A 26,825-nucleotide genomic window follows, 5' to 3' on the forward strand; every position below is an offset into this window, starting at 1 on the left:
GTCACTGCAGCAGTAGGCTTAAACGTAGCAGCTGTTGTGAGGATGGCACAGGATTGAACAGGGTTTTGTTCTCTAGTGCATGAGGTCACTGGGAGTGGGAGCCAATGTGGTATCATCAGACAAAACCAGATTCTTACTAATTTTGATAAGTAGGACAATGTTACTGATTTGATCATTGTCTTCGAACTTGTATCTATTTGATTCAATAAGCTAAAATGATTGGACACTAAAATGACCTGATTAGTGGAATTTACTTTAAAATATTCTACTTCTTTCCACAAAAGTGCACAGAGGTCTTAGTTGGGAGTGTTAACAAGTTTGGATTTTAGGAGTAGGTGATGATGGCAACATTCTGAAATTGGCCAGCTGATGGTGGTTGCATGCTTTGTAAATATATTAACACCAAATAATGCTCTGAAGTGATAAATTTCATGTTATGTGAAATTTTGTTAACATACTTATTTTTCTTTAAATAGATAGATAGATAGATAGATAGATAGATAGATGAGCTGAAGCTGGCAGACAGTGTGAATATGGAGATTACATCATACTCATTCATCTACTTGGTAAAGCTAATTTAGTGGGTAAGAAGTTGTGCTGCCAACCCAAAGGCATGCAGTTGGAATCCACCAGCTGCTATGAGGAGAAAGATGGACAGTCTCCTCTCATGTGATTTATTGCCTCTGAAAATGGTGGAGTGTCAGCTAAGAGTCAGTTCTGACCCAGCAGGGCATGATAACACCTTTTTTGAGTATACTTGAAATTTTCATAATGGAAGAAAAATTTTGACAGCAGACATGTTTTCTGTGCTTCTTATTCTCTGGAAGCAGTGACATGGCCGTCCATCTTATGCTGTCCTTCTCTCCCTCTTTGCAGCATGGCAAGGAACACGCTCCTGCAGCCCACCTGCCCTCTGCAGCACCTGCTGCCCCTGCTGTGCTGAGCCCCACGGTCTGGAGCCCCAGGACAGTGCCTGCCCCAGAGCTTGTCCTGACCCTGTGGTCCACAGCGATGGTGGAGAACTGGACTCCACAGGCTCACAACCTTCCTCTCAGTTCACGGTGGCCGTCATCCTTCATCCTGGGACTGGCAACTCTGAACAATGGCTGAAGGCTGGAGGACCGCATAGAGTCACACCCGAGCTCCCAGCATCCCATCGCACCCCAGTGCCCGTGGACTATGACCACCTATCGGCCCGTTCCGGGTGATGGAGTGGACCTGGCATCCAGCTGTGGGGCCAGGGGGGCTGATGTCCTTCCTGGACCACACATGGTGGACTATACCTCCATGGGATTCTGGGTCCAGAATGGCAGCATGTCCCAGCCTGTTGGGGAGAGCCCAGCTGCCACTGCCACCCGACCCAGCCCCACCACCCCTGCAGTGCCCAAGATGGGCGTGCGCGCCAGGGTGGCCGACTGGCCGCCCAAGCGAGAGGCCCTGCGAGAACAGAGCAACCCTAGCCCCTCCCTGGACACAGACACCACCAAGGGGGCCCATCCTGTGAGGAGTTTACAGAACGGACAGCCCCCTGCCAGCACCCCCGCTGCCACTGGGCCCAGAGCCTTCCACCGGCTGTCGAGGAGGCGATCCAAAGACGTGGAGTTTCAGGACGGGTGGCCGCGGTCCCCCGGCAGGGCCTTCCACCCCCTGCGGCACCGCAGCAGCAGCGAGATCACACTCAGTGAGTGCGACGTGGAGGACCCCGGGGAGGCCCGAGCGGCCCGACACATGGGGGCTCTGCCCCTCTTCCGGGAGTATGGGAGCACCTCCTCCATTGATGTGCAGGGTGTGCCCGAGCAGAGCTTCTTCGACATCCTCAACGAGTTCCGCAGCGAGCAGCAGCCCGAGCCCCGGGGCTCCCAGACCCTCACCGAGCTCCTCCGGGGTGACTCTGGCCCTCACCTTGCAGGGAGCAGTGGCAGTGGAGCCAAGGGTGACCCGCACAACGTGCAGACCCCACGGGACAACCTTTTGCCGCTGCAGCCACTTAAGGAGAAGGCCCGGAAGAAGCCTGTGCGGGGTCTTGGTGGTGGGGACACAGTGGACTCATCCATCTTCCGGAAGCTACGGAGCAGTAAGCCAGAGACCGATGGCAGCCGGTTTCCAGGGGAGGCCGAGGAGGGCCGGAGCCCCCCAGAGGCCAGCCGACCGTGGGTCTGCCAGAAGAGCTTTGCCCACTTTGACGTGCAAAGCATGTTATTTGACCTGAACGAGGCAGCTGCCAATAGGGTGGCGGTATCCCAGCGACGGAACACCACCACCGGGGCCTCTGCAGCCTCAGCAGTGGCCTCCCTCACGGCGTCACGGGCCCACAGCCTGGGCACCCTGGACCCAGCCTTCACCAGTACAGAGGACCTGAACTGCAAAGAGAACCTGGAGCAAGACCTGGGCGATGACAACAGCAATGACCTGCTGCTTAGCTGCCCACACTTCCGCAATGAGATTGGAGGCGAGTGCGAGCGCAACGTGAGCTTCTCCCGGGCCTCGGTGGGCTCCCCGAGTGGCAGTGAGAGCCGCCTAGCCGAGCCCACCCTGAGTGCCTACCGCACCAACGCCAGCATCTCGGTGCTAGAGGTGCCCAAGGAGCAGCAGAGAACGCAGAGCCGCCCACGGCAGTACAGCATTGAGCACGTGGACCTGGGCGCCCGCTACTACCAGGACAACTTTGTGGGCAAAGGTAATGACATGGAGGTGGTAGGGCCATGACTGTTAGCACCCACCAGCCACTTCAGTCACCTCACATCACGTCCTGCTTTGGCAGTGCAGCAGAAAGGGAGACCTAGCTCATGGCAAACTGGGAGGACCCAGGGAGCTAAGCACATCACGCCCTTCACCCCGTGCCTAGGGGTCAGCATTCCATAAACTGTTAGACACAGGAGATGGCCATGTACTCAGCAAATGCATGTTTACAACAGTTCTGTGTTGGGCACTCTCTTGAGCCTGAGAACACGGTAGTGACCATGTTAAAACAAAAATGTCTGCCTTATTTATATTTCGGTGGAATAAGACAAGTAAGAGAGAACTCTGGCTTAGTCAGAAAGAATTGTGTTACCAACACAAAACTACATATTTCGAATTCACCAGCTTGCTGTGTGGGTAAAAAATGAACAATTTCTTGTGCAAAACCCGCTGGAGAGTCAACTATGGGTCGTTTCCATCTCAACAGTACACAACAAGACTAATAAGTATAGACTCTGGTAGTATAGACTATAGGGAGTTGCACTGCTTACCCAAAGGCTATCGCTCTCTGGCAGTTTTAATCTACCAGGAGAAAATGAGCCACCTCCTTTAAGGTGATTACAGCCTCAGAAACCCCCAGAAGGGTCAGCAGTGAGTTTGTTCTGATTCAGCAGCAGTGAAGACAAGTAAGAAAATAAGATAACTGCTTAAAGCTATCGGGGAAAGCCATGCAGGAAAGAGGAGATGAGGGTTGGACTGGACGGACAGTGGTTCTCAGCTGGGAATGGTGAGGGCAGGCCTCAGAAGTAGGTGCTCATGAGCACTGAGCTCAAAGAGGTGAGGAAGGCACCACGTAGAGATCCTAATCTAAACAACAGCAGGAACAAAAGTCCTGATACATTGGGGGTCCTGGGAGGAGGCTCATGTGGCTGGGTTGGTGACAGGAGATGACAGGTCTTTATGGTCCCCAGGGAGGATTCTCACTTCTACCAGGAGTGAAGTGGAGCTACTGAAGCGTTCTGAGCAGGAGGGGACTCCTGTTGACAGAACCCTCTGCCGTCATGTGGAGGACAGACAGGGAAAGGGGTGGGGATAGTGAGGCCAGCAAAGAGGCCACTGCCACACTCTAAGCAGGAAACTGGACCAAACTTGGCTTGGAGACAGTCAGTGAAAGAAGTAGGCTGATTCTAGATAGTTTTTGAAGGTGAACCTGTTGATGTGTGAAAGGTGTCACCACCAGGGAGAGGAAGCTTTTGAGTATCTTTAGAGTCCTTGGTTCTAGTGGCCCGAGCCCAGTGGACAGTCCAGCCTGGCATTGTTAAACAGGACGTAGCTACAAACCATTGCTGCCAGCTTCTGCATTTTTTCTTAAAATAGCATTTTATTGGATTTTTGGATTGAGATTCAGTGATACTGCTTGCATTCTTCACAGTGCACATTCTCATTGTTTCCATTTTAGTTGCTTTGTTTCCATCAGTCTAGTTCCTCTGCCATCTGACAACTGGTCTCATAGATCATTTTTTGAAAGAAGCATAGTATTCACAAAGTGAAATTCTTTATTTTGTGAACCAATCTGTTAAGTACTTTCAGGCTAGTTTAAGTTCAGTTTAATGAGTGTCTCAAGTCTTAACTGGTCCAATCACTCTGGTTTTTGGTTTTTGTTTTTAAAAATTTGATCTTTTGTTCATATTTTTCTCTTCTGTCAGAATCCCACTATTGTGGCCCTGATCAGAACTCTCAGCAATGATGGTGGGCACCATCTAGTTCTTCTGTTTTCAGAGTAGTTGAGGCCAGGTTCATCATGTAGGTTATTATTAATTCTGTACATTATATTCCCTTTGAGTCTTTGGCTTTATTCTTTTTCTTTGGTAAGTAGGAACCAGTAGAGGCACCATAGATTGCTGCTTCCACACTTTTAAGATCCCAGGCACTATTCACCAGACTAGGGTATAGAACATAACTTTATCAACTATCTTATGCCTGTTACTGGGTTGTCCCACAAGACTGTGTTCCTCAGCCTTCAAACTCAGAATTACCTTCAAGGTATTTGGTTGTTCTGAGAAGTATCCATCACTATGTCCTTGTGTGCTTTATTGTATATATAAATAGATATGCATATACATATTCATATACTTATACTTCTATGTACATACCTGGAGATAAGGGGGTTTTGGAAATTTATACATTCCATAACCTATAAAGTCTGGAGTCTCTGTTCCCTCACTTATTAACATTACACCCTAACTCTGGGTCGTTGTGTGAGAAGCAGAGCCAAGTGTAGTGGCATCACCTGCCACAAAGCAAATAACAGAGATGAAAAACAGTGATGGAAAAGGTTCCAGAGTATAACCAAGATGGAGCAGAGGAGGTGACATCTGTTTCACACAAACATTTCACAGTAAGAAGCACCTCATTCTATAGAGGAACTGAGAGAGCTGCTTTAGATTGATTCCCCCCCCCCCATTACCAAGGACCTCTGAAAACCTGCTGGAGGGTCAGCTGTCAGTTGGTTGCTAGTTGATAATGAACACCACCACCATGAAGCTAAAATAATTAGGAGCTTTTGATTCAGAAGTATAGAAAAGAGAAACTGGTAAGGCTATAAGGTGAAATGGACAAATTCACAGCATTTTCAAATTCACAGAAGTTAGCTGGTTCTCCCTTTGAAATTGGCAGATCTTTTTAACCAAATTAATAGAGGATTTTAAGAACTCAATTAAGCTTGGTATGTACAGACATGAGTAAGTTCACTCATAGTTTTATGTGTCCTTTTGTACCTAACCACTGGAAAGTATGTTCTGCTCAGTTCACACTCAGAAATACCCACGTGAAAGAAATGTAGTGAAAGTCAGATTTTATATTGAAACCAAGAGGGAGCACTGGTGGCATAGTTTGTAGGGAGTTTTATTGCTAACTCAAAGACCACATCTCAGTGATGGTTCAGACTCACCAGCTGCTCCGCAGGATAAAAGATAGCCATTTTCTCCTGTGTGGTTTACGGTCTCAGAAACCTAATGGTAAGTCATTTATGAGTCACTTCCAATTGGTGGCAGTGAAAGAGAGGGACCAAGACTTCAAACCAGTTTGCTTTGATTCATTCCCTGCTAAGAATCTACCTTTCTACCCTAGATATTCTGAAAATCTACAAGATGTATACATAAGAATCAACTAGGATCTTGTCAGACTGCAAATTCCGATCAGTATATCTGGGGTAGTGGTGGTGTTAAATGCCACTGAGTAGTGTACAACCCATAGTGACCCTATGAACAACACACTCGGCCCCTTTTCTATCCTGTACCAGCCTCACAATCTTTGACACACAAGGCCACTTGTGTCACAAGGCCACTGTGTCAGTCCTGGTTGAGGGTCTTCCTCTCCTTTGCTGTCCCTCTACCTTCCCAAGCGTGATGTCCCTCTCTAAAGAATAACTTCTCCTAGCAACCTGCTCAAAGTATGTGAGGCAAAGCTTTGCCGTCCTTGCCCCCAAGGAACACTCTGGTTTTGGTTTTTTGGGTGGGATTTTTGTCTTTCTTCCTTATTGTGTACCATGAAATCAGATAGAACTGGCACAGGAAGCGATTGTCCCTCCTTTTCCAGCAGGGCATCTGGTAGATTCAAACTGCGTGCCTTCTGGATCGCGGTGCATCTTCTTGCCACTGGGCCACCAGCGCTCCCTCCCAAGGAACACTCTGAGGTAGAAAGGTAACTTATTAGCACATGATCAAACCTGAATGAACCTCTTCAAAGCCCTGATTCCCTGTCTTGGCCGAGGTAGCAATAAGAAGGCAGATGGTGCCCAGTTTTTTTTTTACTTCTTTAATCTTTCTTTTGGGTCTGGCCGTGAGCAAAGATGGGATTTCTGTCCTAGGATCCCAGAGGCTAAAGGAGAAACTGTTCCAGTTGTGAGACAGGATTGCTGACTCTGGTCTCGCTGGTTCTTCCTTCTCAGAGCATGTCAATTACTTTGGTGTGGACGAGAAGCTGGGACCAGTGGCCGTGAGCATCAAACGGGAGAAGCTGGAGGATCACAAGGACCATGGGCCTCAGTACCAGTACAGGATCATCTTCCGGACCCGAGAGGTAGGCCTCATCACTGTCATTATTTCATAAACGGTGGCCGCCCCATCTGTGAGCCCTTTTGACTGTGGCACGCTCTGTGGACAAGGCTCTTCTCTGGTTTCATCACTTACAGATTTCCTGTCAGCCCAAAAGAAGCATCCTGGTAATCTGCCCATTTTATGGAGATGGAAACTGAGACTCACAGAGACTATGCAATCTGTACATTATTTCGCACACTATACATTAGAGTGCAAAATCCAGAATTTGAAATCCGGAGTGGCTGACTTCAGAGCCCCAAGGGTTTTATTAGCAAAAGACTAACTAGTTAGTAGAAGATAGAAAGATGATGGGGGTTGCTTATTTCTGTATAATAAAATGTCCCTCAGAAAGGAAAAGATTTTGACAGCAGGCTTCAGGCAGGATAGAAATTGGAGGATCTTGACAGCAGTTTCTCAACTGAACAGCCTCCAGCCTGTCTGTTCTCATTCTGAGTAGAGAATCTCTTTGGCCTGGCTTGGTCAGGGGGCTTTGCCAAGCTTAAATGTCAACTGTGGTTTGGAGCCAAGGCCCATTCAGCAGCATAACCCTTGGAGGCAGTCTTTTTCTATTAGACCTCTAGGTTCTGAGTAGCAACAGCTGGTGAGTTCAAACCACTGACCTTTTGGTTAGGGGTTCAACTCTCTAACCGCTATACCAACAGTGCTCCTTTAGTAAAATGTCTTAAGCAAAACATAAACCCTGAAGTCTTCTTAAAATCCAAACACTAGTTTTAAGTTGGGGAGGGGGGCAAGAAGGTCTGCCTTGAGCATTCTGCTCTTTTAAGGACCAGTGGGATCAGATTGAAAGCAGCAACTAAAAAGATTTAATCAGAACCTTTGGGGGCAGTTAATACAGGAACAGTTCAGAAAAGGAGAGCAAGATTGACTGCACAACTTGAAGGTGTAATCAATGTCACTAAATTGTACGTGGATAAAATCTTGAATGCCAGTGTGTTACTCTGTAAATTCTCAATAACCAAGAAAAATTTAAAGGAAAAAAGAAAGAGCTAACCACGCAAAAATGATAGATTTCCAAATCTATCCAGGAGACCTCAGCACTCTTCAGAAAAGGAGGAATTATCAGTGGGCAACTCCCCAAATAGGTCTCCCTCAGGAAACCATTGTCCCTGCCCTGTGGACCTAGCTTCTGCGTTTTTGCTGAGGACACAGCAGGCTGCCACTGCCAAGGCCAGGTCTTACCTGGCCCTCATCCAGGCTGGTGGGCATTGCCCGAGCGCCATCCTGATGTCAACCAACCTGCCAAAGACAGATGAGATGACACAGAGGCTTTATGTTCTGGGCGCAGGTGGCCACTGACCCCCTTGTAACTCCCCAGTTTCCTCCCCCTCTTCTCACCTGTCTGTCCAGTTGAGCTCCAGGGAAGAAGGTATGAGGTGACAGCCCACACTGCATTGGGCCTTTTTATCACATAAGGGAAACTGCTGGGTTAAATGAGAGGACAGTATATTAATAAGGAATATGTATTCTAATTAATGTTATTACAAATCTCTTTAGCCTTTATTAATTGTTAAGCATTGTTCTGTGCCGGTTAGATATCTTAGGAGCTCTAGTGCTATAGAAGGGAGCTGTAATGGTCCACTGGATCGAGAGTTAACACTATCAACCCAAAGCTGGGTAGTTCAAGTCCACTAACTGCTCTTTGAGAGAAATATGGGAGGGCAATCCCCCCCCCCATGTGATTAACTGACTGTGAATACCTCCTGGAGAGTCAGCTCTGAGTCAGGGTGTTTTTGGTTTTTTTTTAAGTTATTATTAAATTTTATTAGTTTTAATGAACATTTACAGAGCTTTTGGGTTTTCATTCATTCATTGTTGCACTGTTTTCTCTACCCTCCTCCCCAGTTCGTTCTTCTTCCCCCCCACCCCCCGAATGTCTGTTTTAATTGTCCAATTGCCACAGTGCTTGTCAAAGCCAGTTCTGATTAATCTCCTTTGTCACTGTGTCCTTTGCCATTCCCTATCACTCCTCCCTGAGAGAGACTTCACCCTGAGTCATAAGGAAAAGGGGATGGCGTATTCTCTTAGCTACTTCCTGCTGAAAAGGGACGCTGTGGGTTTCAGGGTGAAGATCTTTCACTACTGTAAAGGGCCCCTTTGGCAGTAGGAAACACATAGACTATTATGGAGATTGATTTTGGAATTTAGATGCACTGTTATCAATTGTGCTTAGCCATACATGTTCATATCCTTGAAGATGTATCATGGAAGTGTTGCAGCCTAGAAGATACAAATTTAACTAACAAGTTAATAGTACATGAGTCAAAAATTGAAATTGCTATTGTGAACAAAGCTGCAATAAACATGGGTGTGCATATATCTTTTTGGATGACAGTTATGGTCTCTTCGGGATATATTCCCAGTAGTGGAATTGCTGGGTCAAATGGTATCTCTATTTGCAACTTTTTGAGAAAACGCCATACTGCCTTCCACAGGGGTTGCACCATTTTACACTCCCACCAACAGTGAATAAGGGTTCCAGTTTCTCCACAACCTCGCCAGCATTTGTTGCTTGCTGTTCTGTTAAATGTTGCTATTTTTAGGGAGCTCTGGTGGCCTAGTGGTAAGATGCTGCACTGCAATCCCAGAGGTACACGGTTTAAATCCACCAGATGCTCTGCTGGAGAAGGAGGGGGCAACAGTACACGTAAAAATAATACAATAAAAATAAAAAAAAATTTGCTATTTTGACTGGGGTGAGATGGTATCTCATGGTTGTTTTAATTTGCATCTCTCTTAGGGCTAGGGATTTTGAGCATTTCTTCATGTGCTTGTTAGCCATCTGAATGTCTTCTTCAGTGAAGTGCTCTGAGTCAGTTTTGACTCAGCTGCAATGAGCGAGTGAATGAGTGGTGTCGTGGGCTGCAATGGTCGGTAGTTGAAACCCACCAGCAGCTCTGAGGGAGAGAGCTATTTCCTCATGAAAAGGTTTATAGTCTCAGAATCCCGAGGGAGGGTCGGCATGTGTTGTAGTCAGTTCAAAGGCACTGGGTTTGGTTGTTTGCTTATGTGCTAGACAGTAAATACTCTCTTCCCTTTATATATAATAAACTCAATAATGGTTTTACCACGACAAGACCCAGAGAGGTTAAGTAACTTGCCCAGAGCAACACCCAGCAAGTGGCAGGGCTGGCGTGAGTCTGAGGTCTCTCTCACGACCTCTGCTGCTTCTGTGGTTAAATTGGACTTGTTCATGAGTGATAAATTCACGTAAGTGAATTTTTTAAAATAAGTAGAGTGAAATAGAAGAAATTGCATCTTACACATTGAAAGTCATTGGCTTCCTTGGCTGGAAACTGGCAGGATGCCATTCATGGTCCTTGCCTGCCCCTGTCTACTTTGCTTGCTACTCCCAGCACTCACAAAGCCAGCCACTAGGGACTCCAGTTCACCCCCATATGGAGCACAGGGCCTTCAAAGCTCATACTTAAAGATTTGGGACACTTACATTCCATGAGAATTCCCAGCACCACCTGACTACCTGTACCCCCATCTCCGCCCCAGCCAACCCTGTGCTAGGTCCATAGGTGACAAGGGCAGTCAGATGCACTTGGGAATGTGATTGTGGTAGGAATAGAGTTGGGGGGGGCAGCAATGAGGGGGACATGAAGGGGAAGGTCAGTGCTACTGAGAAGGTGACATTTGAGTAAAGATCTGATGGAGGTGAGGGAAGGAGAATAGTGAACATCTGGAAGATTAAAGTGCCTGTGCAAAGGTCCTGGGGCAGAGCCCTGCCTGACACCTTGGAGACCTAGTGTGATTCCTACATAGGCCATTGAGCACCTAGGAAACCTTGGGCTTTCCCTCTCCGAGCCTTTGTTTTCTCATGAGAATCCCAGTCTCACAAGAACTCTTTGAGCTTTTACCCATAAGGGCTGTGGTACTGTGTCTGGTATTTAGGGAGAATCCAATGACATTAGCTGTCAGCTGACCCCAGTGAGCACTGTAAATTGTTGTCCACCCTGAGTCTACCACAGCCCAGGAGACCCTGAGGTTCATAACACCAGGCTTCTCTGCCCTGACCCACAGATTCAGCCCTGGGCCCAACCCTGCAAGGGACACTCGGGCCTGAGTTACAGAAGTCCAGAGTCCAGAACTGAGGGAGATTTGCTTTCTCCTTTCTAAAGCTCTTCCTAATGTGGAGGTGGACTAGAGGATCACATAGCCCAGTAGTAATAAAAAAAATAATTCATTACGTCTGATACAGGCCATGGTCTTTGCAATCACTTGTTATGCATCAGGGAGTTGGACAATGACTAAGGAGGATAGAAGAAGAATTGATGCCTTTGAGCTTTGGTGCTGGAGAAGATTATTGAGAATACCATGGACTGTTAGGAAAACAAACAGATTTGTCCTGGAAAGGGTTAAACCGGGTGGCTCCTTGGAGGCAAGGATTCTGAGGCTCCGTCTAACATACTTTGGACATGTTGTAAGGAGGGACCGGTCCTTGGAGAGGGACATCATGGAGGGGTAGGCCCTCTATGAGGTGGATTGATTCAGTGACTGGGATAATCAGGATGGGAGTGTCAGAGACGATGCAATTGGCACAGGACAGAGCAGAGTTTAGGGCTGTTGTACATAGGGTCGCTAATGAGTTGCAAGTGACTCGACGGCACATAACAACAACAACATTGCCATTGAGTCAGAACCGACTCATAACTGACCCTCCAGGTTTTCACAGGCTATAAATCATATGAGAGGAGATTGATTGCCCCTGTTTTTCCCTAAGGAACAGCAGGTAGATTCAAACCACCTCCCATTGTACTAGCAGCACAGCTCCTTGTCCACTAGGTCTCTGGAGTGCCCTAAAAATAATAGCTAACACTTTTAGCACCTTCTGCCACACACTGTTATATTTTTTTATGTGTATTTGTGGTGGTGTTATATGTCATCAAGTCACCTGCAACCCGTACAGATGCTATGTACAGCAGCTCCAACGTCTGCCCTGTCCTGAGTCAGTCTTACTGATTCTGACACGCTGATCCCCATTGCCCTAGTTATTGTATCAGTCAATCTCATCCAGCACCTTCTTCTCTTTTGCCATCCCTCCACCCTTCTGAATATGATGTCCTCCAAGGACCAATCCCTCCTTGCCATGTGCCCAAAGTATGTGAGATGGAGCTTCAAAATCCTAGCCTCCAAGGAGAAACGTCATTTCACCCTCTCCAAGACAGATTTAATTATTTTTTTGGCAGTCCATGGTATATTCAAGACTCTTCTCCAGCACCACAACTTAAAGGCATCAATTCTTCTGTCACCCTTAGTCATTGTCCAGCTCTCTGATGTATAGCAAGTAATTGCGAAGACCGTGCCCTGGATTAGGCACATTTTAGTCTCTAGACTGACATCTTTCATTCCAGTACTCTGAAGAAGTCCCTGACTGTGGATTTTCCCAGTGCAATATGTCTTTTTCTATGTTATTATGCACTATCAAGTTAGAACTGACTGATAGCTGACCTTTGGTGAGTTTTTAGTCTGTAAATTGCAAAGGAGGAAATTGGCCATCTTTCTCCCTTAGACCAGCTGGTGGATTTGTTTCCTGCCTTCAGGTTGGCAGCACAACTTCTTACCCACTAGAATCTCAGAGCTCCCTACTACGTATTGCGTTAGAGACCTCTCTAAAGTAATGAAGAGCAAAGATGTCAGTCTGGAGACTAAGGTGCACCTGATACAGGCCATGGTCTTTGCAATCACTTGTTATGCATTAGAGAGTTGGACAATGACTAGGGATGATAGAAGGAGAATTGATGCCTTTGAGCTTTTGTGTTGAAGAGTATTGTATATACCATGTATTGCTAAGAGAACAAATAGGTTTGTCCTAGAGAGGGTGAAGCCAGGCTGCTCCTTGGAAGCAAGGATTCTGAAGCTTCATCTGACGTGTTGCATGGAGGGACCAGTCCTTGGAGAGGAAGACCCTCGATGAGATGGATTGAGTCAGTCACTAGGGTAATGGGGGGGGGGGTAATAGGTGTGTCAGAGACAATGAGATTAGCACAGGACAGAGCAGGGTTTAGGGCAAGCAACATAACAACAACAACAATGTCTTTTAGTTTAGTTTCCTGACTGCTGGTGTCAAGACTGTTGATTTTTTAATCAAGTAAGCTGTAATTGTTAACAGCCTCAGTCTCATCTCCATCTGTCATGATGCTGCCAATTGGCCCAGTAGTGAGTGTCTTTGTCTTCTTGATGTTGGGCTTTAATCCATATCTATAGTCCTTGACCTTGTGCAGCAAGTGCTTCAGGTCCTCCTTTCAGCAAGCAAGGTTGTGTCATCTGCATAATGTAGGTTTATGTGCATTAGCCCATTGAATTCTCTCAGCAATCTCAGTAAGTGGGCCCCACTATAGTCCCTAGCCTAGAATAGGACACAGAGGTGAGTCTAGGTTAGGATGGCAGAGCCAGCACATGGACCCAGGCAACCTGGCTTCTCAGCCCACAGCACCACACGAAACTGGGGTCCGGTTTGAATTCTGGGCTCTTCAGACAAACAGCCCTAGGTGCCCTGTGTTCAAGTCCATCTCTGCCATGCCCATTATCCTTGTGACCTTAGCACATGGCTCTATCTCTGAAGCCTTAGTTTTTTAATCTGTATAATGGGTTTTGATCCTGTTTGTTCCCATGGAGTCTAAAGACCATGCTAGAGAGTTCTGTCCTTGTATCCACACACAGGTGCCTCCCAAGCCACCTCTGGAGTGATGGCCGGAGTAAGGGCCGGGGCTGCCTTCCAGGCAAGCTGGCTGAACTGCCCCAGATGGCCACCTTCACCCACCAAGTAGACAGTTGGGAGTGGGCCTGCCTATCCCAGCAGATGGGAAGTGAGCTTTGGCAGCACTTAACTTCCCAGCGAGACGGGAACAGACTTGAAGCTGGGCTTTGGCACTGTACATCTGAGGGGCAGCCCTCATCCCTGTCGCCTCCCCAGCGAGGCTGGCCGGGGTGACATCCAGGCTCTTGTCGGCCTCTTGCTGGCATTCCCTGCCTGAGAGCAAGCCTGGTTACCAGGCCTTCTCTGGCCCCAGCAGTTCCAGAGGGTCCTTTCTGGCCAGCCAATGTGTCTTTGCAAGCCTTGGGGGATCTTTTAGGATTAAAGTTTTGAACATTTTTCTTTTTAAAGTTGGTTTAAATTTTTCATTTAAAAATAACAAATGCTTATTGTTAAGAATGTAAGCAGTATAAGAAGGATGTAAAAGAGGAGAGTCTTCTGTGAATTGGAATCCGAAGTGAGCTGGTTTTTTTGGTTTAGTAAATGGAAAAATCAAAGATGAGAATGCGTCTTGTATTCAGTAATTACACCTGAGGCTGTATAAGGTGACTAGGCATGGATAGAAGCAGTAGCCACTGCAGTAAGCACTGTTTCCCGCTCCTTGTCATAACAAAATAATAAAGTGAGTGGCTTGTAGTCTCTCAGTTCTGGGGGCTAAGAGTACACATTCACAGTGTAAGTAGGACTGCCTCTGTCCAAAGGCACTAGGGGAAGATTCTTGTGTCTCCAGCTCCTGATAGCCTCACAGCTGCAGCCTGACACTGTTGTCTCATGGTGTCCTACCTTCTGTGTTTTTTTCTCTTTTATAAGAGACCCATATTTCATTAAGACCCAAGCTCCTTCAAATGACCTCATGTTAACAGATAAACACTATTTCCTGACATGTTCACACCCACAGCTATCAGAGGTAGGGCTTCAGCAGTTCTTTCTGAGGACAGGTCAGTTCATAACGTGATTGCTACTGTAGATAGGTCTCTTGGGAGAGTACGAAGGGGAATACACTGTCGCTTCCTATTTAAGGTTTGGAATTTTAAATACTTTTAACTGCTTCTGTGGCTTGTACATAGACATTTGATACATTTGCACAGCTAACTCGTGGAGAGGCCCTGGGATACATTACCTGATTAAATCCACTCAACTTTTTGAGAGTGGAGCTCTTTATTATATTCCCATTTTCTAGATGACAAAACGGGCTCAGGGAAGTTAAGCCACTTGCCTCAGGGTCACACAGAGGTAGAGCTGGAATTTAAACCTGGTCTGACTCACCTCCCAGGAGAAGGTATAAAAGGGCACGTCCTAACCCGGGGCACAGAGAAAGGTAGTTTGCCCTGGGTCACAAGCCCGATGACAAGTGAGCCCGATGACAAAGAGGAGTGTCCTTGCTAACATGCACTGAGTGCCTTTCACGGCTTTCTCGCTTTGTTACTGTCAGTAAGATGATGCCAGATGTCACAGGGGGTAACATCATGAAGAATCTTGCAGACTGGAGTAGAACATCTGATTTTTGGACTGAGATGGGAAGTCATTAGAGAATTCTAAGGAGAGGAGGGAGGCGATTGGACTTCCCACTGCTGCAGGGAGAGTTGGGGGGGTTGGGGATAAGGGCAACAACTCAAGACCAATGAGGATGCAGCTACTGTAATCCAGACAGGCCAGGATCCTAAGTGCCACTCGCTGTCACAGGCTGGTGACATTCCTTCCCAGTGGAGAAGGAAAACCTGGGAGTTTCAAGTAACAATTTATGGTCAAGTTGTTAGAAACAAAAGGTGACCAGACCACTTGTCTCTGGAAGAAAGCATGAGAATTCCTGATCACTTGGACCCAGCAGAGGGCGCTGTGGGACAGTTAGGAGGCTAGATGATCTACCTATTCCTGCATTCATTGAAACCCATGCTGCAAGGCCCCTGACTGAGGGGGGAGGAGAGAGGAGGCAAGCATCCGACATCAGTCCTTTTCTGCTGCAGGACTGCCCTGACTAACAAGAAAGAATTGTTTGCCTATTTACTAGGGCGAGAGCTGGGAACTCCCAACCTTGAGTTCTTACTCCATTCCTTTCCACTCAGGCCTCTTGCCTAGGCCCTGTGTGGTACAGGCAAGTGTATTCTTAGAGGAGAAATCCTGACGTATGTTTGCCACCTCCTTTGCCTGTTGACTTGGCATGAGCATGGTTTCTTGGTTTGGTTTAATTTTGAATTAACGCATTGATCCTCCTTTAGTCTTTAAACTATATCTCCAAGTGTATTGTGGGTGTCTCAGGTGCAGACATTTTTCCCTTGGGATGCTCCAGACCTCTGTTGTGCCTGGGCCTGAAGGTGGTGTGCTAGACCTCCTGTGCTCGCCACAGGCATGGTACACTGTGAGTAAAGCACAGGCTTGTGTTGCAAAGATGCAAAGCCACGGGAGCTCACAGACAACCTGGCAGGGTTTATATGTTGGAAAAACAGGGTTTATATGTTGGTTTATATGCTTGGAAAATTGTTTGGCAGTTCAGTAAAATTGAAGATTAGTGTGCCTGGTGACTCAGCAGTTTCTTCCCTAGATATAAACTTCCAGGAAAAATAAGATGTGTTCATGCGATGAAGAGGCGCTTCTGTATTTCTAACAGCACTGTTCACAGTTGTCAAACACTGGAAGCAGTTCCAGATCAGGGTGATGGGAGAGGAAGTGCACTGGAGTGAAAACGGCCTGTGGGACAGCATGACCGAACTGCATGCTTGTAGCATTAAGACAGGAAGCCACAGGAAGCCAGATACTGCAGACTGCATAAAGGTCAAAGCCAAGCAGAAACAAATCATAGTGGGGAGGGATCCAACAGGATCAGCTTTGGGAAACAGGCTGCTAGGAGCTGGAGGTAGTTTCTTGTTGTGGGTGATGATTATCCAGGTGCTCATTCAGTGGTAATTCCTTCAGCTGTGAATGTGTGTCTTACCAGATTTCCTGTTTGTGGGTATAAAGTCTGTAAGCTTTGGAAAAGTTAGCCTAGTTTAGCTGCTTACCAGCTATATGCCTACTGAATACAGTACATACCTGTGTGGGCTTCCATTTCTTTGTTTGCAAAGGAGAAATCGCAAAACCTCCCGTGAGGGAATTAATTTTATAAGGCAAATGTATGGGAATGATCTTAAGAAATACAATGTGAATGGAAAAAATACATTTAAGGGGGGGAACCCATGTAGTAGCAGCTAAAGCAATACTTTTCTTTGCAATTTTTACATTTCTTCACCCTTAAAAAACCAACAACCCATCTCCCCTGAACAGACCTGCACACCTAATAAGATAATTACTGCAGTAACAGCAGTGCAGTGTGGCCGTCACAGATGTGCCATGTTATTAAATAGTTAGGAATGACTGCAGTTGCCAGATGACGTTAGCATCTGACTAAGCTGAAATAAAAATCAGAACTAGACCCACTGTCATCAAGTCAGTTCCAATTCATAGTGACCCTCGATGTGTTTCATTGACTATGCAGAGGCATTTGACTATGTGGGTTACAACAAATGGTGGCTACTCTTGAGAAGAATGGGAATCCCAGAACACTTGATTGTGCGCATGCAAAATCTATACTCAGACCAGGAAGCAGTCGTCAGGACAGAGCAGGGTTCAAAATTGCATGGTTCAGATCAGGAAGGGTGTACACCAGGGATGCATCCTGTCTCCATACCTTTTCAATCTACATGTGGAACAAATCAGTCAGGAGGCTTGTTGGCTTTATGAGGAGGAATGTGACATGAGGATTGGAGGAACACTCATCAACAACCTACGTTATGCAGATGACACAACCTTGCTGAAACTGAGGAAGAGCTGAAGTGTTTGCTGCAAAAGGTCAAGGTCTATAGTATTCAATATGGATTGAAGCTCAACATCAAGAAAGTAAAGATTCTCACCACTGAGCCAGTTGGCAGCACCATGATAGATGAAAAAGAGATTGAGGTTGTTAACAATGACAGCTTGATTGATTCCATAATCAACACTCTTAGCAACAGCAGTCAAGAAACTAAAAGATAGGAACTCTGGTAGCCTAGTGGCAAGGAGCTGCACTGCAATCCCAGAGGTACGTGGTTCAAATCCACCAGATGCTCTGCTGGAGAAGGAGGGGCAATCTCCTCCTGTTACCTGTCTGATTTGACGGTACACACACACAAAAATAATAAATATTTTAAAAATTTTTTTAGAAAAGGAAACTAAAAGACATATTGCACTGGGAAAATCCATGGTCAGGGACCTCTCCAGAGTACTGAGAAGCAGCACTGTCAGTATTAAGACTACGGTGCACTTGATCCAGGCCATGGTCTTCACAGTTAACTTGCTATGCATCAGAGAGCTGGACAGTGATTAAGGATGATAGAAGAAGAATTGGTGCCTTTGAGTTGTGGTGTTGGAGAAGAGTCTTTAACATACCAAGAAAATAAATAAGTCTGTCTTGGAGAGGGTGAAACCATGTTTCTCCTGGGAGGCTAGGATTTTAAAACTCTTATCTTAACATTCATTGAGTACCTGGCCAGGAGGGACTTGGAGAAGGACAGCATGCTTGGAAGGGTTGGAGGGACAGTGCGGGAGAGGAAAACCCCACATGAGATGGCTTGATACAGTAACTGGGGTAATGGGGGAACGCGTTTTGGAGTCAGTGAGACTGGCTCAGGATAAGCCAGTCTTTAGAGCTGTTGTACAGAGGGTCGCTATGAATCACAAGCAACTTGACAGCACATAACAGCAACATGTGGTTTCTGAGGCTGAACATTTGTAAAAGAGCAGCCTGCTTTTTTTGTCTTCCTTAGAACAACTGATAGATTTAAACTGCTGGCCTTTCATTTAACAGCCCAACATGTTATGCAGTCCACCACCAGAGCTCCTTACTCTGGAACGTAAAAAGGGTTATTTGGATTATTTAACTCTAGTTCAAACTGATGATGATTAAGTAATAATGATGTTGGCTTGAGGACTAAGGTGTGTCTGATTCAGACCGTAGCCTTTCTGATTATTTGCTATGCATCTGAGAGCTGGACAGTGAATAAAGGATAACAGGGAAGAAATTGACGCCTTTGAGCTGTGGTGTTGGAGAAGAGCACTGTACCTCCCACGGATAACCAAGAGAACAAACAGGTCTTGGAGAGGGTGCAGGCAGAGTGCGCTTTGGAGGCAAGAATGATGAGGATTTGTATCACATACTTTGGGCATATTGCTAGGAGGGGATATCCTATGGAGAAAGACATGATGCTTAGAAGGGTGGAGGGTCGGCGAAGGAGAGAAAGACCATCAACTAGGTGGATTGACATGGTGACTGCTGCAATGGGTTCTTGTGTGTCAGGAAGTGTGAGGATGGCACAGGAGAGAACAGCGTTCAGATCTTTTGTTCATAGGGTCGCTGTGAGTTGTACTTGACTCAGTGACACCTAACAACAACAGAGTTGAAACTGATGCTAAAAACAATCAAATCAAATCCAGAAGAACCAAGGTTTAACCTCAAGTGTATCCCATCAGAATTTCAAGACCATTTCAGGATCAAGTTTGAGCCCTTGCGCACTAATGAGCTGTGGGAGGATATCAAGAATACCATTTATGAAGAATGCAACAAGTCACGACAAGGAAATCAAAGCTATCAAATGGGGAAAGGATAACCTCTTCAACAAATGCTGCTGGCAAAACTGGACTGCCACCTGCAGAAAGCTGAAAGAGGATCCACCTCTCACACCATACCCAAAAATCAACTCAAGGTGGATCAGAGGCATGGGAGTAAAGCACAAAACCATAGTGTTCATAAGAGACAAACTGGGATCAAGCTTAGAAGCACTAGTCCAAGATATAAAGAGATTGTCAAATATAACCAGAAATAACACAATCCGAAAAGTATAAAATTGATGCATGGGACCTTCTAAAAATTAAATCCATGTGTGCATCAAAAACTTTTTCCAACAGGGTGAAAAGAAAACCTACGGACTGGGATCAAACATTTGGTAATACCATCTCAGACAAGAGTCTTATTACAAAAGTTTACAGAATATCCCCGGGCCTCCACAAGAAAAAAAGACTGATAACCCAGTTACAAAATGGGCAAAAGACATGAAAAGAAGTTTCACAGAAGAAGATAATCAAATGGCAAACAGACATATGAAGAAATTGCTCCAAATCACTGGCAAAAAGAGAGATGCAAGGTACCATCTCACTCCAGTAACAGTGGCAAAGTTTAACAAAGGCAGCAAATAATAAATGTTGGAGAGGATGTTGCAAGAAAGGAACTCTTGTTACACATTTGTTGGTTGGATTGTAAAATGGTGCAACCACTCTGGAAGGCAGTTTGGCACTTCCTCAAAAAGCTGAACATAGAAATTCTGTATGGCCCAGCTATTCCACTACTTGGAATATACCCTGTGGAAATGAAAACTGAGGCACAAACTGAGATTTGTACACCAGTGTTCATAGAAGCATTATTCACCATCACAAGAACATGGAAAACAGCCCAAGTGTCCAACCACAATTGGATGGATTGAGAAATTCTGATACATTCACATGATGGAATACTATGCAGCACACAGGAGCAATGATTTTTTTTAATTGCTACCTAACTTGATAAGGACTAGAGAGCATTATGCTGAGTGAAGTAACTCAGTCCCATTAGGATAAATACTGAATAAGACTATTATTGTAGAATGAGTATGAGGATCCAAGGGGGGAGGGGTGGTTAATCATAGGGTCGCACAATTTGATGGGTAGAAGGAGGGATGGATAAAGGAAATGTGAAAAACAATGTATATTAATTTTGTAAGTAAACTAGAATAGAGTCGATGTCTTTGAGTTGTGGTGCTGGAGAAGAGTTGAATATATTGTGGACTGCCAGGAGACCAACAGGGTGAGAAGTTGCACTGCCAACCCGAAAGCAGGGGGTTTGAATCCACGGAGCTTCTCCAAGGAAAAAAGAAAGTCTCCTCTTCATGCAGTTTACAGCCTCTGAAAACCTGTTGCAGGGTCAATTATACATCGGTTGTGACTCAGTAGCAATGAGTTGTTGCTTTTGGGAGTTTAACTTCTAATAAGAAAGTTAAAAGTAGAAAGATAAACCTGTCTTTTCTTATCTTTTTCTTCATGATATGAGATGTCATCCAGGAAAGGAAGGCAGAAAAGAGCTTTCCTTTTATTGTTGTTGTGTATTATGAAGTAGGAACCCACTAATAGCTGACCCTCTGGAAGGAATTCAGACTGCATGGCTCCTTACCGCTAAGCCACCAGTGCTCCCTAGACAAGAGAAAATCTGCTCCTTAAATCTTTCCCAAGCCAGATTTCACTCCCATCCCTGTGTGGCTACTCCAGCTAAATAAAGGTGCCATGAGAAAGGGGACACTCAGATGAAGATTTTTTTTTCCTCAGAAAAAACTTGGAATGTGATAATGTGAGAAGAAGAAAAAAGATGGTTATGATTGACTTAGACTAAGAGGTTCTCTACCCTGATTGTACATTAGAATCACTTGAGAGGAATTAAAAAGGTGTATGTAGATGTGTGGGAATCCAGAACACTTGATTGTGCTTATGCGAAACCTGTACTTGGGCCAGGAGGCAGCCATCATAACAGAGCACGGAAACACTGCATGGTTCAAAATTGGGAAGGGTGTGCGTCAAGGATGTGTCCTATCTCCGTATCTTTTCAATCTATATGCAGAACAGATTATCCAGGAGGATGCACTCTGTAAGGAGAAGTGTGGCGTCAGGTTTGGAGATAGACTCATGAACAATCTAATCTGCATTATGCAGATGACACAACCCTGCTTGCTGAAACTGAGGAGAACCTGAAGCGCTTGCTGCAGGTCAAGGACTGCAGCCTTCAATATGGATTCAAGCTCAACATCAAGAAAATGAAGATTTTCACCTCTGAGCTGATTGGCAGCATCACAATGGATGATGAAGAGATTGAGATTGTTGACAGCTTCAGTTTGCTTGGCTCGACAATCAACACTCGTGGTACCAGCAGCCAGGAAATTAAAAGACGAATTGCATTGGGAAAGTCTGCTGTCAGAAACCTCTCCAAAATACTGAAGAGTAACGATGTCAGTCTAGAGACTAAGGTGCTCCTGATCCAGGCCATGGTATTTGCAGTCACTTGCTATGCATCAGAGAGCTGGACAGTGACCAGGGATGATAGAAGGAGAGTTGATGCCTTTGAGCTTTTGTGCTGGAGAAGAGTATTGAATACACCATGGACTGCTAGGAGAACAAACAAGTTTGTCCTGGAGAGGGTGAAGCAAAGCTGCTCCTTGGAGGCAAGGATTCTGAAGCTCCATATGACATACTTTGGACATGTTGCAAGGTGGGATCAGTCCTTGGAGAGGGATGTCATGCTTGAGGGTGGAGAGACAGCACAGGAGAGGAAGACCCTTGATGAGATGGATTGGTTCAGTCACTGAGGTAATGGGGATAGGTGTATTCGAGACAATAAGATTGGTAAGGGATAGAGCAGAGTTTAGGGCTGTTGTACACAGAGTCACTATGAGTCTCAGGCAGTTCGATGACACATAAAATCTCTGGGGTTATACTCCCTAATGAGTTGCCTTGGTAACCCAGATGTGGCACCTCTGGCAGTTTTAAGTCCACCAGCAGCTCTATGAGGCAAAGTTGAACCATTTTCAGTATGATTTGCAAACCCTCCTAAAAATGCACTGGAGGATCAGCTGTGAGTCTATTCCACCTTGCTGGTAATGTATGTCTGTATGTACACATACTTACATTCATACCTGGACCTCTCTCAGATCAACTGAAATAAGGTCACGATTTTATCTTGAGAACTAGTGCCATCGTTCAAAATCCAGGTGATACCAACATCCAGGGCAGCCAGGTGTTTACACAGGAGCTTATGATAATATGTTCATGATATGTCACTATCTTTGATCCTAATAATAACGATGAGAGCCTTCATCGCGTGCCCACCTTCTTATGGTGCCTGCTGTATTCATTCCACTTCCTACCTGACATAATCTGACTGCCCCATGAGAATGTCAGCTCCCCAAGGGCAAAGGTTTTTTTGTCTTTGTACGCTGCACCAAGAACATGGCTGGCACATAGGAAACTAATAAAATGTGTTATGTTTCAAGTATGTGCACTATATCACTTAGTCCTTCCAACATCCTTTGAAGGTTATGTCCTTATCACTGTATCTGCTTCACAAAATTACAGGTCTGAGGCTCAGAGATTTAAAGTCAGTAGACCAGGAGCCATGAAGTAGCAAGTTCAAGTCCTGGCTCAGGACCAAGATTTTCTGAGCCCAGACACACACCTCTGGAAACAGGATGCCCCTTTTATGTTCTAGCCTTTCCTGGATCCTGACATCCTCCTAAAGGTCCCTTCTTTCCTTTGGACAGCTCATTACCCTGCGGGGCTCCATCCTGGAAGATGCCACACCCACAGCCACCAAGCATGGGACCGGGCGGGGCCTGCCTCTGAAGGACGCCCTAGAGTATGTCATCCCTGAGCTCAACATCCATTGCCTACGACTGGCGCTCAACACTCCCAAGGTGACAGAGCAGCTGCTGAAGCTTGATGAGCAAGGGGTGAGCCGGGCACTTGGGCTGGGAGGCTGGAGCCACACCCTGTAACCTCTACCCTGTTTGTTTTTCTGCCCGCCACATTTGATTTTACTTTTAAGTTTTGTGTTTTGTTTTGTTTGTAGATTTGTTTTTAAAATATTGGCAAGAAACAGAAACCTCCTTAAGCTAGTTTCAGTAAACAGAGTTCTGTTATCAAATTCTGGAGATGCCAAAAGCAAGAGGGAAACTGGGTATCAGGAGAGGAGGAGTCTAGAGCTGAGAAGGCCGTCATGTTCCCCCCCTCTGTCTGCCTTTGTTCTCTGCTTCTTTCTTCCCTCTTTCTAGACAGTGGCACCTTTTTCTCTGTCTGAGTGACAGACCACAGTTTCTCCTCCTTGAAGCTCCCCAAGTCACCCAGAATCTGTCATCATATAGGTCCCACTGGGCTGACTCTCTTACTCCAGAAAACCTCTGATTGCCTGTGCTTAAGTTTCTGTCTGTAGTCTCATCACCTATAACTATGAGAATCAGTGAGACACAAACTACTCCCTAAAAATATGTTAACTATAAGCTATGAAGGAACTCTAGTGGCTTAGTGGTAAGGAATTGTGTTGCCAACAAAAAGGCACATAGTTCAAATCCATCAGCTGCTCCACAGGAGAAAGATGGGCAGTTTTCTCATGTGCCTCTGAAAACCCACTTTGCTATGGGTCACGTCCAACTCTGTAGTGCACAGCAATAAGCTGTGAGCCCCTAGCGTTTCATTTTCCAGAATCACAGCCTGTCTTGAGCCACTTATTGTGGAAACCTGGCTAAAGCTGAGAGTGATATTTGCCAACTGTGTCTCTGTGCTGTGCCTTTGTGAATTGAGGAGAAAGGAGGACACTTGGCTCGGGCGCCAGTGTCCTTTTTCCTTCCTCTCCAACTGAGGGAGTGTGTTTCTGTGTGACCCCAGCAGTTCCTAGGGCTCTGCATCTCAGAAAGCCCCCGTTGTTCCATCCCTTGTTGTGTCTTTACCTGGCCTGCCATCACGAAACTGCTCTTGCTTCCACAGCTTTGCCGGAAGCACAAGGTGGGCATCCTCTACTGCAAGGCGGGCCAGAGCTCTGAGGAGGAAATGTATAACAATGAGGAGGCAGGCCCGGCCTTCGAGGAGTTTCTCTCCCTCATCGGCGAGAAGGTCTGCCTGAAGGGCTTCACCAAGTATGCCGCCCAGCTGGACGTCAAGAGTAAGTGGCAGTGCTGTCTGCTCTGAAAGGCATCACGGGGAAAGGGTCCTGGACAGAGGGGGAAGAAAAATGTGGAACGAAAGTCAAGGTCACAGAAATGACCTGGCTTTCTGGCCTAATAGAGGATGGTGGGACCCCCAAAACTATGAACCTGAGTAATTTTTTTTAACTTGGAACTGAACTCAGCCCTGTGACTCAATTTCTAGATAAATAATAGACAAATATAAGGTAAACAGGGAGGTAAGGATTTGGCACTGCCGACCCAAAGGCTGCTCTGCCAGAGAATGGTCTCCTACGTGCAGTTTACAGCCTCTGAAAACCTGCTGGACAGTCGGGTATGAGTTGGTTCTGAGGCAGCGGCAGTGAATCGGAGTGAGGAGCAGCATGAATGATAACATCAGGGAAGTGCTCTCTCATCACAACAAGCACTCATACCAGATCCAAGGGGAAGTGTTTGCTCAGGGAGGAAACTCAGAAGTCGAGAAGGATGAATGTTCAGGAGAATCACGAAGGAAGTGGGCAGAGTGCTGTTATAATGCAGGGACTGTAACTAATGCCATAAAATGAAATCTGTATGAATACTTGAATGGAAAGGCAATTTATTCTGTAAACGTTCACTTAAAAAAGAGTGGCAGTCTCCTCAGAAGAAGCTGGGAGCCACCACTGCACACTTGCCCCCTAGTGAGCAAAAGTGAAAAGGGCTGGGACTGCCACAGTGAGGACACTGGACGGTGGTGCTCTCCAGGCCTCCTGGTACGAGGCATGGATAATCCAGCCACAGGGGAAGCGATGAGGAACTCCATGATCCCCTCCCCTGTGACTCACCCAGTGACACTTCGTGAGCCCTCTGTGTATGCACCAGGTGTCCTTAGTTCTTAAAACAGCAGAAACCTGGCTGAATCTTGGTCAGTCCCACAGCAGAGACCTGGAGAGCAGAGAGGAGGACATGCCAGCGCTGCAGCCAGCGGCCTGGGTGAGGGCCATGCTCTCTCAGGAGAGCATGTACTGAGTGATGCCATTTCACAAAAGGTCTTTATAGGACAAGCCACACACACTTTTGTTTGGGCACCTATTCTTAGAGAACTCAGGGAAAATGAGGGACTGATAGATGCTCTGTTTAGGACAGTGGTTACTCCTGGAGGAGCCGGAGGATGTGCCAGGGAAATTGCGCTCTCATGGGAGTAGTGGTCTCCTTTTTAAAAGTTAGTTCTTGGTACAGAAGCACTCATTCTTGAGGATTGAAATGTTTCCTAGTAAGTAAATTCAGTGAGGGGTGAATGAGTGACTGGTGTCCCTGCTTTGCGGGAACAGGCTGTCGCTGGGTAATTGGTCAGACTGGAAGTCAGAAAAGCCCTAAGGTGGTGCCCCATTATTTGTTCTCCACCTGTCTCATCAAGTTTCAGTTTCTTCATCCAGAAAAGAAAGGCTCTGTTGAGAATACTATTAGATCAGTATTTCAGAAGATGTCTGTGGCCCTTGGCACTATTTCCATGATGTCCTTCATTGAAGGAGACAAGAACTGGCCTACCATACCAATTGCTATTTTGTGATCCTAAACGGGTGACGTTGCCTTGCTTGGCCTCAGTTTCATCCTCTGTAGCATTAAAATAATAATTTTGGTGAGGGTTCACCATGATGCTTTAATGCAGAGAGTCCTCTCTGTGCTGGGCACTGGATCCATTGGGCTTCCTAGGCCTTGAAGGGTCGTTGTGTCCACAGTGAGCTGATGAGACAGCAGGCCTTATGTAATGGGGCTGACCCATAGGACGTTTTCAGCCAATGTGAACTTCACTGATGGTGAAGACAATGATATTTAAGGGTTAAGTGACAGGATTGGGATGAACATCTCCCTTCTGGTCTTCATTACCTAATCCTGCTGTAACAGATAGCACAAGAAGATGAAGTTAGTAAACAGACTTACTGCCTTACAGTTTAGGAAGCTGGAAGTACACCTTTCGGTGCCAGCTCTAGGAGAAGGCGCACTTTCTCTGTCGGATTTGGAGGAAGGCCTTTGTTCTCTTCAGCACAATCTCCCTGGCTTGGCGATCTCCATGCAGCTGGGCCTTCCCCAGTGTATTAGAGACTCCCTCATGCAGAGACCTGAATCTAAAAGGACATACTCCACTCCTGGCCATTCTTCATTGATAGTAGGAAGGTCTCCCAACTTTTCAAAGGTTCTGTCACTTTTATCTTTTGTGAGATAACAGGCACACCCTAGGAAAACACCCGTTACAAAAGATCAGAGCTGTAATAGGATTGAAGGGGGTTGCATCCCACCCCTAATCATTTTGCAAAGTTGCGTAACAGCTCATGGGATATTGTTACATAGCTTCCACATTACATGCATATACTTTGTTGCTGTGTGCACCTGTGGAGTCAGAATCACATCACAGCTGACTTTCCTGTGGGTTTTCAGAGGTCTTAAATCACATGAAAGGAAATTTTTCTATTTCTCTCACAGTAGCGGATGGATTTGAACTGTATTCCTTTGAGTTGGCAGCACAACTATTTAACACTAGAGTTCTCATGTGTT

General features: G+C 46.1%; 1 protein-coding gene across 1 annotated transcript in view; it reads left to right on the forward strand.

The window, feature by feature from the left end:
* The first annotated feature begins 1,179 nt into the window (after positions 1-1,179).
* Positions 1,180-26,825, forward strand: part of SIPA1L3 (signal-induced proliferation-associated 1 like 3) — a 108,296-nt gene continuing 82,650 nt past the window's right edge. The window contains exons 1-4 of the mRNA XM_006899689.1: positions 1,180-2,677; positions 6,629-6,759; positions 22,899-23,087; positions 24,118-24,292. Of these exons, the coding sequence (XP_006899751.1) occupies positions 1,180-2,677; positions 6,629-6,759; positions 22,899-23,087; positions 24,118-24,292 (1,993 nt within the window). The remainder of the gene's footprint in view (positions 2,678-6,628; positions 6,760-22,898; positions 23,088-24,117; positions 24,293-26,825) is intronic.

Source organism: Elephantulus edwardii, unplaced genomic scaffold (assembly GCF_000299155.1).
Source record: "Elephantulus edwardii isolate Elephantulus edwardi_28Jun2011 unplaced genomic scaffold, EleEdw1.0 scaffold00266, whole genome shotgun sequence".
In the NCBI taxonomy this organism is placed as follows: domain Eukaryota; kingdom Metazoa; phylum Chordata; class Mammalia; order Macroscelidea; family Macroscelididae; genus Elephantulus; species Elephantulus edwardii.